Source organism: Typha latifolia, chromosome 14 (genome assembly GCF_019914945.1).
Source record: "Typha latifolia isolate L0001 chromosome 14, TyphaL0001v2, whole genome shotgun sequence".
Classification (NCBI taxonomy): Eukaryota; Viridiplantae; Streptophyta; class Magnoliopsida; order Poales; family Typhaceae; genus Typha; species Typha latifolia.
The window spans coordinates 8,696,521-8,713,052 of record NC_133099.1 but is presented as its reverse complement, the minus strand read 5'-3'; the positions used below and the strand labels follow the sequence as shown (position 1 = coordinate 8,713,052).

Genomic DNA, 16,532 nt, shown 5'->3' with positions numbered 1-16,532 from the left:
GCGCCCCTCCTAATACATTGCCGCTCACTATCGACCTCGTCGCTGATCGCCGATCGCCGATCGCCGCCCGTTTCGTGCCCCCCCTCTCTCTCTCTCTCTCTCTTCTCTCGGGGGCTAGGGCACGAAACGGGCGGCGATCAGCGGTTTTCTCTCATTCTCTTATGGTACGGCCGGTGGTCAGCACGGTCCGTGCCTGTGGCACGGCCATCGTTGAAGAAAAGTGAACCAAAAAAATATAGTGAGACAAAACAATAGCTAGAAGAAACTGAAAAGTGTTTCACAAATCCACCATCTTGTGTATAAATAGTAATGCAATAACTAATAACACTAATTATAATCAGTAAAACCTATAAATAGAATAATAAAGCAGCAGTGAACCTAGTCCTATATTCTGGACCACTTATCATCATCAGTATTCAGTAATTCTGCATATAATAGAGAAGGATGAGCCAGTTTGTGAAAAATGGAGTTCAAGCGCAATTCAAGTTTATCTCCTGTTGAGCCTGCTCCAAACTAAGTTGTCTGAATGTGGATACATGTTCAAGCTCAATTACAGCATGAGGCCAAATAGATCTCAGTTACTTCATCTTCGACTCAATGTAGGTTAATTAAATTGTTCTATATTAAGTTATTTACTGCAATAAAATATACCATATCTGGAATCTATTGGTAATGAAGGTTCTTTTACCACAGTACTCAATAACCACAAATCAATATTAAAATACAATGGTGTCAGAATCTTACATCATGCTAAGAACACACATATATCCGGAATGATGTATAACAACACATTCAGGTATCTTGTGGTAATGCAGCTATTAAAGGCTTTTGTGTCAGTATAACACTTTCAGAAGCTTGCTCAGACAACTATACAAGGAATGAGATTATCATTGAGGTCAACTATAACATGAAGAGTCCTCGTAGGAACACAGTAAGAGTTGATTATTGGGCCAGACCTGCCCAAATCTGGCGCAAACCCGCCTGATTTTAACTAGACTAAGCCTAGCTCAGGCCGAGCCTGAAATGGTAATGGGCAACATAGTTAAGTCTTTACTCACTCAGCTCAGCCCGGAAGCCCAACCCACTAAGCTCACCCGTGGCCTAACCCATTATGTCTGTCTATTCTCATTGTATTTTAATCTCACATTAGTTATATTATAAACAAGATATCAATATATAAGTATATTCTTATAAAAGAAAACTAAAATATCTTCATGGTGACCCATTATGCTTAGCCCGATTAGATATAAATTTTTTAAATTTGGCCCATTATGATAGGCTTGTTACGCCCGATTCAGGCCCAACATCTCATGGGCTAGTGAGCAGTAATGGACTATAGTATTTTAGCCCAACCTAGACCCAGCCCGGCCCGAGTGATTGGTAAGTCGGGTTGTGAAAAAATATAAGCTCGATCAACCTAAAAATTTGGTCCAAACTTGGCCCCACTCGCTCAGTGATCACCTCTAATTATAGTGATTTGCCTAAGGCCTCAAATAACATGCACCAAAAGCCTATTCTTAGCCACCAATTATCTCTTGACTGCGGCAGGTCATAATAGCTAGTAAGAATACTATTAATTCTTCACTAAGAATTTGTAGGTTATGATAAATGTTGGAATTTGCTCCCACTTAAAAAGGAATTCCTGTTGGGCCTAGACTAGAAAAAAAGGCACGTCAGGGAATTCAATGACTGAACTCTAGTTCTCAAATAGATATCAAAATCAATAATAAAAACAGTTCCCGTATTGCACATGCAGAGAACACCATGATTCTTACCAAACGTCGCAGCTTGTATGAGTAGAATCTCTGATGGGAAGAGTGTGCACATATATGTGCATTCAAATGACCTGCACTGGATGAAATATTCAAACAAAATTGATGATTAGTATAAAAAGTAAACCGGGTACAGCTTCTAAACAAGGATAGAAGTAGAGATCAGTACAAAGCAAGTAAATTGTATTCTGAGTATGTGATTTTGTCATGTAACTAAGATAATGAAAGTGCCCTTAATGTTACTGAGATTTTGTAAAACTACCTTTCTATTTCACTCATATTATTTGGGGATGAGAAGGATGCTAGCACAATAGAGACGTGTAGAAGAGAAAAAAAAAGTCCTAATAGAAATGTGAAGTACTTTGGTGAGTCAGATGCACCTTTCTATAGTAACAGTACAATGATATTTTTTATCAGTTTGGAGAGCTGTTCAGAATCATGATATTTGTTTATTTTTGAAAATATAATTAAGCCAAGAGAAGAGATCACGATTCTTCTGTACAAATAGCAGAATTTGGCCCATGAACTGATATTTGATGGACATTGGAGGAAATAAGTGACAAACCTACAGAATAGCTTTTTCGTGACATAGCCACTCATACTTACTTTTGAGCATTAGCATTGGTCATTTTTTATGACAGAATATGTTGTTTTCTAGAGGCAATCAATTGCTCAACAAAGGAACTAAGAAGACAAAAACACATTTTTATGCTGCATATATTATAAGGTCTCCATAAAGAAGTTACCGACTGTGATTCACAAATACTCAATTAGAGGGCAGAGAGACTTGAGTTTCTTCTCATAGTGAAAATTCCAAGGTTCCCAGTTTCAACCGATCCCGATCCCGATCCCAGGGTTTCGGCCGACCGAAACGGGTGGGAACGGGTCGGATCCGACCTGGATCCGACCCGGGGGATATCAATAATTAATGTCCCCACCCCCCACCTGCATCTTTCCCCTTTCTCTCTTTCTCTTTCTCTCTTTTCCTCTCTTTTCTTTCTTTCTCTTTTCCTCACGGATCTCTTACTCTCTTTCTCACCGACGACTGAGTAGTGAGTAGGTCTCCGTCTCTCCGGTGGCCTCGACCTTCGGCAACGTTCATCGACGAAGATTCGACGACCTCAATCTCCAGCGACCTTGGGTAAGTTTTTTTTTCATTGTGCAGTAGCAGCACATCGTACGCATACTTCCATCAAGACAGCTCTCAAAAGAATTAAAAATGCAAAGAAACACATTGGTAGAGCTATCTCTAAATTTTTCTTCTACAACCATATTCCTTTTAATGTAGCTGATAACCCTTACTATCACACTATGGTGGATGCTATACAATCAGTAGGGCCCGGTATTCCTCCTCATAGTTCAAATGATATTGCTATTAAATATCTTGACTCAGAGGTAGATAAACTTCATACTTATATTGAGACATTTGAATGGTATTAGGATGAATTTGGTTGTACATTGATGCGTGATGAGTGGAGTACACAAAACAGAAGAAATATAATTAATTTCTTGGTGTACTCTAGCATGGAGATAATATTTTTGAAGTCTGTGGATGCTACTGCTCATTTCAAAAATGCAGATTATATTTGTTAGTTGATGGATGAGATGGTACAAGAAACCGGTGAAAAAAGAGTAGTCCAAGTGGTTAATGATAATGGGGCAAATTATAAATCTGCTGAAAATTTACTGATGATTAAAAGACCTCATTTATATTGGACGCCATGTGCTGCACATTATATTGATCTGATGTTAGAGGATAATGCAAAAAGAGTAGTCCAAGTGGATGCCATTTATATTGGATGCCATGTGTTGCACATTGTATTGATCTGATGTTAGAGGATAATAAAAAAAGAGTAGTCCAAGTGGTTAATGATAATGGGGCAAATTATAAATTTGCTGAAAATTTACTGATAATTAAAAGACCTCATTTATATTGGACGCCATGTGCTGCACATTGTATTGATCTGATGTTAGAGGATAATGCAAAAGAGCCTAAAATTGACATGATCATATGTGAAGGTCAGAGGTTAACAAATTTTATATATAACCATGGTTTGGTTCTTAATTTACTCAGGCAGATGACTGATGGTAGGGAGATCATCAGACCAGGCGTCACTATATTTGCCACTCACTTTTTAGCCTTGGAGAGCATCATGTGCTACAAGGATGATATTATGCGGATGTTTACATCACATGAGTGGTCTATGAAAATTAAGAATATGAAACCTAAAGATAAATCTTTAGGTAAAATTTTGAAAAATATGGCTCTTGAAAATACATTTTGGGATAATATTACAATTGTCACCGCAGTATTTGAACCTCTTGTCAAAGTATTAAGACTTGTAGACAGTGATGACAAGTTTGAGATGGGTTTCTTATATGAGGCAATGGACATAACTAAACAATCAATAAAAAAAATGTAGGCCAAAGTTATAGGAAGTGGTGAAAGATGATTGATTCTAGATAGAACAAACAACTACATAGAGATATAGACGCTGCTGCTGGTAAGCATGCTTTTAAGTTTTAAGTTTTAATTTACTTTTATTTATGAATATTTAAAAATTTGAATGCTTACAAATTTTAAATTTTTACAGGGTATTTTCTTAATTCAAGATTTCAATTCTCTAAAAATGTCAATAATGATAGTGAAGTCTTGTTGGGGGTTAGAAAAGTAATTAGCAAGCTTAGCCCGATATTCATAAACAAATCCTATGCCATAAAGAAATGAGTTATGATTCAATTAAATAATTTTATTATTATTTGTTTCAAGTTTTAACTTTCAATATAATCAATAAGTTAATAATATATTTCTGACTTCAGATGGAGAGATATAGATTGAGAGTCAAGGGCAATTCAAGATCTTGCTAAAGTTCTTTGCCTATATATCTCATAACACTCCAACTGAATGGTGGTCTATTTATGGATAAGAGAAGACACCAAATTTGACGCCAATAGCAAAGAAAATTTTAAGTCAAACTGTGTCTTCATCACAGTGTGAAAGAAATTGAACTACTTTCTCCTTAATCCACACAAAAATACGCAACCGATTGACAATGGAAAGATTGGAGAAGTTAGTTTTTTGTCATTATAATATAAGATTAAGGGAGAGAAATTTAAGAAGAAAGGCAGAAAATGAACAACTAATTGATTTAAATCATGTTTTTGATAAAGAAGACCCCTTGACTCCATAGATCAGAGAAATAGAGGATAGGTTATTAGATGACAGAGATAACCCATGGTTAAATCAAATATTAGAAGAGACCACGACGAGGGCAGAGGCTAGTACGAGTCATTCAATAGCGAGAGATAGTATACCTACTAGTACCAGTCATAGTCCTGATGATACATATGGTGGTGAGATCGTTCCATCTACATTTGTTGAGGAAAGTCAAGGAGGCATAAGGAGTGAAGACAGAGAAACTGAGGATATATATACATATCAGCGACGTCGTCATGAGATGCATTTTGATTCCTATAATTATGGTACATCGAATATTTATTGTTTGGAGCCATCACAAGATCCATATGCTAGTTATTATCCTCAGTATTATCCTCCTCAAACGCAAGTCAAACAACGAGATTTATACAATATGACTAATATGATGGAATCACTTTTTAGAGTATCATGTCCTAGACATCAATATTTACAAACTTATGGTGATTATGATGATGAAGACTATAAAAATTTACGAGAACCAGCTCGGTATTCAACAAAGTTTTAAATTTTGAGTAAGTTAATACATTTTTTTAAGTTTTTAGACTTCATATGTGAGTAATTTTGTTTTCTTATATTTTGTCATTTTTTCTAAATTTTTCTACATTTTTCTGCATTTTTAAGTAATATTTAGAATTTTATATAATTAAAAAATAGTCCAATCCGATACGAACGGCTGATATGGCTGATACGTATCGTTTTTCTGGACGGCCGATACCGATCCCAATCCCGATATTGGGAACCTTAAAAAATTCATTTCAATTCATTTATTATAAGATCTAATCAGTAGAGGACTCACTTTTGAGGATCATTCAAGATGTTCAAACCTCCTAGATATTATTGCATTCTTTACTATCTTCAGGATTATTTTAACTGCCTTTCACTTGTATGAGGAATCCAATTATTTGGGGTGAACCATACAAGCATAACTACAGGCCTCAAACTGCAATCTATTTTCCCACCATAAACTGATTCACTCTGGTTATATTTCCATTTTTTCCTTCACTAATTTAAATTAATGAAATAAAAGAATTGCTTTCTCATTGTTGTTCAGATCAAGTTGGCATTACAACATTAGAGCTGATATATTCATTTTGGTGGTTTTCTCGTTCTATACTCCAGACCCCAAATCAACAGATTGACAAATAAGTGAAAAACTTTCCTCATATCTACAAAAGAGTCAGCAAGAAGTAAAGAAAGAGAACCATTGAGCATGAATATTTTCAGATATTGTAAGTCATACATATGAATACACTATCTGAAATTCTGGATATCAGTTTACAAATCGAATGAAATATAAAATATCAAAAATCTTTTGAGGACAGGAACTTAAACCTGTCGCAGAAGACCATGCTACAATCAAGGCATAATGCCAAACTTGATGAGCCATGACATGTATTGCACATTGCAGTAGATGAACCTTTTCCAATTCCTTGACATCTATTGAAAAGAAGAGCTCAAATAAATTCAAATAGCATCAATGCAAGAAAAATGTTAGACCACATGTCAAATAGTATCCTCCTCATGTCAACTCGAGACATTTTTAAGATACCCAAGATACGAATTTTAGATTAAACAAGTGGAGTTTTATACTTTTTTTCACAAGTAGGTCTGGTGAGGTTCAAACTCAGCACCTCCTACTTAGATGTCATATTAATTCATCTACTACTCTAAAAACTTGAACTAATAAAAAAAGATACATTAATCTTTTATACTCTAAGGTCTCATTTACTTTAGGAATAAAGTCAATTCTAGAATATGTATTCTTCTTTGTTATTTCTAAAATGGGGTCATTATTATTAAAATAACTATTATTATGTTTACTTGTATTTTGAAATAAGGGTGTAATAACTAACTTTAATGTAAATAAAGTGAAGGAAAAAATGGGGTAAAGGTATTTTATAAAAAAACTATAAATACCCTTTGATTTGATATAAAGTAGGTTAAGGGAATAGATATGAAGAGTAAATTCGTAATTATGTTGGTGTGTTGTATAAAATATAATTTTGATTAATAGTGTTTGTATTCTAAAATAGGGTTATTATAATATTTAACTATTATTCTAAAATAAGAAATTATATTTCAGAATAAGAAAAAAGTTATTCCCGAAGTGAACGAAGGCTAAAATTATTATTAGGGTTCTGACTAGACCAAATGACTTTATTTAAAAAGATCCTTGCATGATCCTTGACAAGAAGTAGGAACTAGGAAGTATGGCTAGAAGGATATAAGTAGACAAATAAACCAACCGAGAGTAGTTATGAGCCATGCTCGAGCTGGTAAATATTAGCTAACATTAGCATTCTCCAAGTTAATGCAAGTTGTTATAGCAAAGAAAATGAAAGCAATAAAAAAATCAAACAACCTTTTGTATAAAGCACGTAGATCTCCAGATATTGAACTAGACCGGTAGTTGGAAAGTTGTTCCTAAGAATGAAACAAATATAGTCACGTACTTCTCTATGTATGATCAATCTCCAATAATTGTAAGCAATTGAATACGAAGCCTAAACTATTGAAAAACAAAGATGCTAAACCTGGTTGCATTGTCTGGAAAACCCTACTTTCACCAAACAGTCCTCGGCAAGGTGTCCAGGTTTTTGACATTTCCAACTAATAAGAAAGTGCAAAGTTTAGCCCAAAAAAATAAGAAGATAGAGAGCAATCAGATTAAAATATGCAAATCATATTTGTGAAATGAGGAGTGCAAAAAGAAAGAACATCTATGAGCTGCTTTATGATGTACTGTTTTTTCTTCTTTAATTTTAGGGGAAAATACATTTTAACCCATGGTAGAAAGGCCAAAATCCAAACTTGCCTCCTTGAACTTCATGTTTGTTACTTAACCATTTTGTAGTTCTAATCTTATTATATAATATATATTGTTGCTAACAACTTTAGTTTTTAGGTCAACCTTATTTAACATGGAATCAGCTTGGTTTTTCTAAAGGACTAGAGTTAAAACGTTGTTTGGCCCCATTTAGTTCCTAATTTCTGTTATCTATTCTTATGCGGTGTAGAGGGTCACACGCTCATTATTTTTCATCTATTTACATGCGGTGTATAGGGAGGGGCTCATGTGAGAAAACATATTAAAGGATATGATATATACTATTAGTTTGTTACCTAACAGCTTAATTTTTTAGGTCTACCGGTGATATAACATATATATGTGCAACTATTAGTTTTTCTGTTCAATATTAATTAGTGAACATAATTTCCCATTAAGAAAAAAACACTTTTTTTACCATTTTTCCCTTTATATTATCTCTTTTGGAATATTTGCAATGTCTAAAATGTAAAAGTAAGAAAGATTGAGATGAAATAAGTATAAGACAAATGGATTTTCACAGAAATATTTTCTAATTAGTTGTGTAAACATAAAGGGCATGTTGGTATTTTCATATTAAAATTCATGTCTATCAAGCAGTTACATAAAGATTAAAACTACAAGGGGTTGAGTGACATAAACAGAAGTTCAAAAACGCATTTACCCCCTGTGATTAGGCCTAAATTCACTTTATGCCTTGCTTTTATTTGCGTCAATTTACTCTATTGTGGTCTAGAGTAAAATGTAACAGTTACTTGTTTCAACATATTTAACCAAACTATAGATCAAATTTATAAATCCTCATTGGAAACAAAGTTGTAGAAAATTAAATAAGCTTTCGAGCACATCTTAAATCTCTTTTGGACTTATTGATCGTCATGACATCACGAGGGGCCTTGTTTGACTCGGCTCCCGGCCGGTCCGCACAATCATCAACATACATATTTTCAGAATAATATCAATCAGAATTTAGATAATAAAAATATGACAAATACATTTAACATATATATTTTTGTCATATATTTCGATCGATATTATTTTAGATGTGCTAGAAAGCTTAATCAATCTTCTACAACTATCTCTAATAAATATCTTCAAACTCGACCTATAGTATAGTAAGATATAATGAAAAAAATAACGGTTTCAATTTGGATATAATCATATGAGGGTAAAGTGATACAAATACACTATAGGAGGTTGAGGTGAATGCAGGCCTACCCATATTAGGGTAAAATATAATTTTCCCTAAATTTCACATGCTACAAGACTTTTTCCAAATCAAGTTATTGTCTTTATGTAAGAATTTAGAAGCAATGAAGCAACAATCAGAATGAGTACAAAGTACAGGAAGGTGGTTTTACCCTCTATTGCATCAAAGACATTATCTTAAATGTCCAATCTAAGAGTGCTTACTTTTCAAGCAATAATAGGGCAATTTCCTAACAAAGGAAAATGCAATTCCTTGAACCCAAGGAGAAATAGGAACAAGAAAAAAGTCAGATGAATTATTTTCCTTCATAAGTAAAGAAAATTATTAAAACAATAGAAATCCTGATATTTGAAGTAATAGACACCTAAATTGCTGATGTACAAGTTCTTCCGACTTACAATAACAATGACCAATTGCTTTGGAACTGAGAAATATACAAGTTCTATTATAACAAATCTACTTCAAAGCAAAAACATAGCAAAGTACTGTAAAAGCAGAAGAAGTTTCAAAATATCTAAATACTAATATAAAAGTAAAATTGTTAGTCCAATTTTATGTAATGACATGTTTGTAGATATAAAACACTTAGAAAAATGATGTAAAATATAGAAAATTAGAAATAATATATGATCAAGTCACATTACCTATGGAAGAAGTGTACGTGTAAAGAGAATCCAAACAGGATTCAATTTATGTATATCAAAAAAGTTATTTTCAGCATTTGTCACAGTGAAATCAGAAGCTGCTAACAGTAACAGTGAACAGTATGGTGAACAATTGCAGATAAACAGTGAATTTCAGACTTGATTTAGAACTTGGATTTTCCTATTATAATTTACCTAATCTGAACTGGAGCTGAAAAAAGGCTTTGGAGAGTGAGATTAGGACTTGGACCTTTCTTTTTCTAAGTCTCCTATTCCTAATAGGAGATTCTTTGTATTCCTAATAAGAGTTGCATCTAGTCCTAATAGGATGTGGTTCCCATGCCTATAAAAGAGGACGAGAGGCTAAGGGACTCTATCCAACTCATGCCATGGTTTTCATAAGCATAAGGAGCCTGGCCTGGAACTCCCCTACCATTGGAATTGCATCGGGGCCTTTATATCCATTTAATGATATATGGTAAAATAATGAGATATAAACTTTTCTTTTCAGGTGGACTTGACCAACTCACAGCTCGTAGCAGAAAAAAGGCTGATTCGATTTTTGCATAAGCAAGTCCATCAATAGTCATGGTAATTGGATCAAAAGTGGCCACCTGTGGATAGAGATGTTTTCCCACTGATTGATAGATATACAGGGGAAATAGTTTGGCAAGCAATATCTGATACTGGAAATGAAGCTGTCTTCTACGGGAGTAATTACATTGAGGCAATCTAATTGAGGAGTAGTTAATCAAAACAGACTTCAAACAAGAGATGTGAACTTCAACACTTAAATGAAGGATTATTTAAAGGGTTGTGAATGCTTCTTATTTCTACAAATGATATGATATAGGTTAATCTAGTTTATATGGATCTATGGTGTTTTCCACTCAACGGGCTAAGGTTTTCCACGTTAAAAAAATTATGGTTGTGTGTTTGTTGTGTTTATTTTTCTTATTTTTCCTTGGCTTTATGTTTCCTACTCTTACTCAGTTTTAATTCTCTGACTTGAGCTAAGTTTGAATAGTTTGAATAGGATTAATATTCCTACTTGGTTTTGGTTTTTAAAGTATGATTTTCTAACCCTAGTAGGATGCAGCTTTTCTAGTCTAAATCAAACTTAACATTTGACTTTGATTTGGAATTTTTTTTTCATATCTCAAAACCTAGTTGAACCAGGATTTCTACCTCCCCGCCAAAATTTCAAAATGAACTCCTTTATCTTATCTTAAGACTGATGTGCGGGAACTTTCTGTCGACATAGTATTTGCTTCCACTTTTGACCCTCGGTAGTGCTCTCCTGACTCCTGGTATATATATATGTGCTTTCTGTAAAATAAGCTCATCTTATATGGTGAAGTGCTTCCAAACAACAGTAGTAAAGTTGAACCTAGGTGCCACAAAATGGCAACAATAAATAAAGAGTTACTTGTGTTCCTCTTATTTGACTTATTTGGATCATTCTCATTGGTATTATAGCAAGTGTAAAAATCAATTGCTTACAAACTTCATGCCACATTACATCGAAAATAATTATTATTCATACAGATCATCATAAGGATTGATTAGTAATTTCTATCAGAATACTGAGTCCAACTCTTGTTATTCTCTTTTCTGTTTTTATTTGAAACATCTCATTTGGGCAAATGAAAATAAAGTTCTATTGTACGTTTATCATAGAATATGTCTACATCCTGACCTATTATGTAGAAATCAAGTCTTCGTTAATTATTCATTCTCTTCAACTAGTAGAGTGGATATAAGAATCAATCTCTATCAAGCATAAGGATAAACAGATAAGAAGGTTACATCATCAAATAAGAATAGCATATAATAAAGTATCAAATTATTGATCGTGAATAACTCAACTTGTTGTCTCCATGTGCCACTTAACTACTCAAGGGAAAAATAACACAAATACCAATATCAAGTCTAGCGAGGGAAGGTCTATCCAGCCTAACTCCAATTAGTAAGGAAGTATTTTCCATGACAAAACTAACATGGATGTAGCATGAAATTAAGACACACTTTCTCATGTCACAAAAACTTCTATGACATTAAAGCATAATATATACCTTACATCCTGGAGCTTATATATTTATTGGGAGGTTAATCAGTTAACTGCCTAAGAACCTATGCAGAACTGTTACAACAATTAGATGGCTACCTTATTTACTTAACTATAGGCAATATAACCAAGATAATCAATATTCTTCAAAAGTCTAATTATACTAAGCATCAAGAAAAGATGGCATCCTGAAAGTACCATTTATATGCAAGCAGATTAGAGTCCTTGGTCCCTTGGTGCCTACTATAGTACCTACCATCCTTCTCTACTTCAGGCATCACTAGCACATCTCTTGATCCAGTGAAGCTACAAGGACCACTTCCCTGTTAGCAAAAGATACAGAAAGTTTCATCTTTTAGTTGAAGAACTCTATTCCATTCATAAAAGGTAGGATGCAGGGGAAGCTATGGATAAGATACCTCAACTAGTGCAAGATCTTGGAGTTTCAGTAGTTCAATTTTGCAATCCATGCTGCAGATGTCATCACCAGTCTGGAGTAAAACAACAATCATCGCATACACACAGGATTGTGCACAGGTAAAAGAAAATGGAAAAAAAATATACTGAGCCTTTTCAAGCTGACCTTGTCACAGATATACTCCCCAAATCGTCCACATATGACACAAACTGGCTCTCCTGGTATAGGGAAACGTTGTTCATGTCTCCCCTTAACTTGATTACTTTCATCCATAGTAGCTGAAAAGATCACTTACATCAAGGTGAAAACAAAGAAATGTTGCCTGTTATATAACCAGATGGCCCTAATATACCCAGAAAACAATCTACAAACCTTGTCAAAACCTTAAAATACATTTTATGAGCTAAATTGAAGTCTTTTAGCACTAGATGTTGCTGTAGCACATGCAATTTCTCATAGAAATTGGTAGGTATACTTAAATCATACCCCAATTAGATTCTAATTTGATGATTATTCCCCAACTTTTCAAAAGAGGAGCATATTAGGCAAAAAGTCAAAAACTAAAATTTTCCTTTGATTTTTCAAACTTGAAGCATAATTTGCATAGATCAACCACCAAAAGGCAAAAGGATATCAAGATTAGATGAAAGACATCCCAAATCTTTTTTTTTTTTTTGAAGTAAGATATGCTCAATACCAAGGTTCCGAAACTCAGTGTTGGTATCGGAATCGGCTGTCTGAAAAAATAATGCATACCGGGATAGACTATTTTTTAATTACGTAAAATTCTAAATATTATTTAATAATGCAGAAATTTTTTTACAAATTGAGAAAAAATAGTAAGAAAATAAGAAAAAAAAACTTACTCAAATATGAAGCCTAAATTTTTTTTAAAATTTATTACCTTACTCGAACGTCAAAATTTTGATGAATACCGAGTTAGCTCTTATAAATTCATGTGCTCTTCATCATCATAACCACCATGAGTTTGTAATTATGATGTCTAGAGCCTAGTGCTCTAAAAAGTGATTACATCATACTAGTCATATCATATGGATCTTGTTATGTCTAAAAAAAAAAAAATCACCATATGGATCTTATGTCTGAGGATACTAAAGATAATAACTAGTATTTGAATCTTATAACGACTCTAAATAATAAATAGTCGATGTACCATAATCATAGGAAGCAACATCCTCATGACATCGTCGCTAATATGGATGTACATCCTTAGTTTTTTTTGTATTCAATCCCTATGTCTTATTAGCTTCTCTCAGTAAATGTAAAAAGAACGATCTCACCACTAAATGTATCATCAGGATCATCAAGGTTAATATTGGTACTAGTAGGTGTACTATCTCTCGCTATAGAATAACTTATACCAGCTTCTATCCTTGTTATGGTCTCCACTAATATCTCATCTAAGCATAAATTATCTCTTTTATCTAATAATCTGCCCTCCACTTCTCTGAACCATGCAGTGGAGTAATCTTCTTCATCAAAAACATAATTTAAATCAATCAACTGATCATTTTCTATCTTCCTTCTTAAATTTTTCTCCCTCAATCTCATATTATAATGACAAAAAACTAATTTCTTCAATTTTTTCATTGTCAATCAATTGCGTGTTTTGCTGTGAATTAAAGAGACAATAGTCCAATTTCTTTCATACTATGATGAAGACACAATTTGACTTAATATCTTTTTGCTATTGGTGTCAAATTTAGTACCTCCTCCTATCCATAAATAGACCATTATTCAGTTGGACTATTATGAGATATAGCTGCAACAATTTTAACAGTACCGAATTGTCCAACTCTCAATCTATATCTCTTCATCTAAATATATTGTTTCATGCATTTTATAAGAATTGATTATCTTGAAAATTACAATATGAACCAATTGATAATAAAATTATTTAATTGAATCATAGTTCACTTTTTTATCGCAAAGAATTTGTTTATGAATGTCAGGCTCTAGCCTACTGATTACATTCCTAACTCCCAACAAGACTTTCAGTATTATTACTGACATTTGTAGAGAATTGAAATCTTAGATTAAGAAAATATCTTGTAGAAATTTAAAATCTAAAATTTGTAAGCATTTAAATTTCTAAATAGTCATAAATAAAAGTAAATTAGTAAATTAAAAATATGCATACCAACAACGTGTATATCTCTATGTAGATGTCTATTCTATCTAGAATCATTCATCTTTTACCACTTTTTGTAATTTTTGCCCATATTTCTTTTATTAATTCCTTTGTTATATCTATAACCTCATATAAAAAACTCATTTCAGATTTACCGTCCCTACCTACAAATCGTAATATCTTGACAAGAGGCTCAATACTGTGGTAACAATTATAGTACTATCCCGAAATGTATTTCTAAAAGCTACGGCCTTATTTGCTTTGAGTTCAGGGATCCCTCCGAACTAGTTTAGGGATCCCTAACCTAGTTCAGTAACTAAACATTTTTTTATCATTTTTATAACTAACCAAGTTCACTCTTCAAAAGATTAAAACTAAAAAATAAGATCATCTAATCAAGTTCAAAGCTTAGCCTCAAACCAAACAAAGTCTAAGTTCTTTAAAGTTTCACCTAGAATTTGATCTTTAAGTTTTATGTTCATAATTTTTACATCATTTTAGCGTATAATACTCTCCAATGCTAAAAAATGAGTAGCAAATCTAGTGAGGGCAGGTCTGATAATCTCCCTACCACTAGTCATTTATCTAAGTAAATTAAGAATCTAACTATAGTTATATATAAAGTTTGTCAATCTTTGACCTTAGTGTTTGATTATGTTAATTTCAGGATAGTTAATAATATCCTCTAACATAAGATCAATATAATGTGTAGCATATGGTATCCAATAAAAATGATCTCTCTTCATCATATGTGATTCTCCAGCAACCTTATCTTTCATACTATTATGAAGATAAAATAATTTAAAATTTTAAAAAATAAAACCCTCTCTCTTCTTCCTTCTTATTATTGCCACAGCCCCCAAGCATCGTTTTTTTCTCCATTTCTTCTCTCCCTTTTCTTACCTCTCTCTCTCTTCTTCCCTCTCCCTCTTACTACCGCAGCCACAAGCATAGTTTTTTTTCCATTTCTTTTCTCCCCCTTCTCTTTCTCTTTCTTCTTCCCTCTCCCTCTTACTGTTGCAGGCCCCAACTCCACAAGCTCTCTCCTCCTCTCTTTTCTCTCTTCCTCCTCTCTCACTACTACTACAGAGGATTTTTCTACTGTAGTAATAGTGACAGATAGAGAGATAAAGAGAGAAGAGAGAGGAGGCTTGCAGGCGGTTGTCAAAAGAAAGAGGAAGTAAGAGAGGAGAAAAAGAGAGAAAACAAAAAATAAAAAAACTACTCACCCGAGGTCATTAGAGGTCGAGATCGTCAAACTTGGTTGAAGGACGTCATCAGACGTCAAGGTCACTAGGGATCTACTCGAGCGCCGATAGATTTGATGGGAGAGTAGAGAATGAGAGAGAAAAGAGAGAAAAGAGAACGGATAGGTCGGCGACATCAATTATTGATGTCCCCAGGTTGAATACAAGGTTCCAAAAATCGGTATCGGGATCGGGATCGGCCATCCGAAAAAATGATACGTATCGGCTGTATCGCCGCCTATATCGGATCGGACTATTTTAATTAAATTAAATTCTAAATATTATTAAAAATGTTGAGAAATTTCTAAAAATTTAGAAAAAATTATAAAAAAATAAGAAATAATAATTACTCATATATAAAACCTAAAAAGTAAAAATCTCTTTTCCTCCCTCTCTTCTTTCCTATCCCTCTAACTGTTAATCTAAAGTATCCATTCTCTCCTACACTTCTTTTTTTCTATCTTTTTCTCTCTTTCTCACCCTCTTTCTTTTTTTTATCTTTCCCTCTCCCTCACTCTCTCTTCCTTTTTCCCCCCCTCTCTCTCTCTCATACCCTCTTATTTTTTATCTTTCCCTCTCCCTCACTCTCTCTTCCTTTTTCCCTTTCTCTCGCTCTCATACCCTCTTTTTTTAATCTTTCCCTCTCCCTCACTCTCTCTTCCTTTTTCCCTCTCTCTCTCCCTTTCTCTCCCTCACTCTCTCTTCCTCTTTCTCTCTCTCTCTGCAGCCGCCTGCAGCAGCAGCTGTCTGCTGCTGCTGCAGGTGGCTGTTGCAGGTGTACAGGCCGTGGTTTCGGCCTGGATCAGGATCGACTGCCGATCCCGATCCGTTTCAGCCGATCCCACTCCGGATTGGCCGAAACTGGAATTCTTGGTTGAATATAGATCGGATCCAAGCCATATCCGACCACCGGTACCCCTATAGGACAGGATAGGCCAAAACTGGCCGCCTTGCTCAATATCTAGCTATACGGATGG

The 16,532-nt window shown here is 34.0% G+C and overlaps 1 protein-coding gene across 7 annotated transcripts in view; it reads right to left on the bottom strand.

Annotated features, from left to right (window-relative positions):
* LOC140800977 (uncharacterized) overlaps positions 1–16,532 on the bottom strand; it is a 40,047-nt gene that overhangs the window by 2,737 nt on the left and 20,778 nt on the right. For 5 of the 7 annotated variants that reach the window (XR_012111341.1, XM_073155933.1, XM_073155932.1 and 2 more), the window contains exons 6-12: positions 12,322–12,434; positions 12,158–12,229; positions 11,937–12,061; positions 7,524–7,599; positions 7,352–7,413; positions 6,322–6,426; positions 1,776–1,851 (exon numbers count right to left, since the gene is read on the bottom strand). Coding sequence is in view for 4 of the 7 variants with exons in the window: in XM_073155933.1 (XP_073012034.1) it covers positions 1,776–1,851; positions 6,322–6,426; positions 7,352–7,413; positions 7,524–7,599; positions 11,937–12,061; positions 12,158–12,229; positions 12,322–12,434 (629 nt within the window). In the remaining 3 variants the exon portion in view is untranslated. The remainder of the gene's footprint in view (positions 1–1,775; positions 1,852–6,321; positions 6,427–7,351; positions 7,414–7,523; positions 7,600–11,936; positions 12,062–12,157; positions 12,230–12,321; positions 12,435–16,532) is intronic. The other 2 variants (XR_012111342.1, XR_012111343.1) reach the window with 1 other exon arrangement.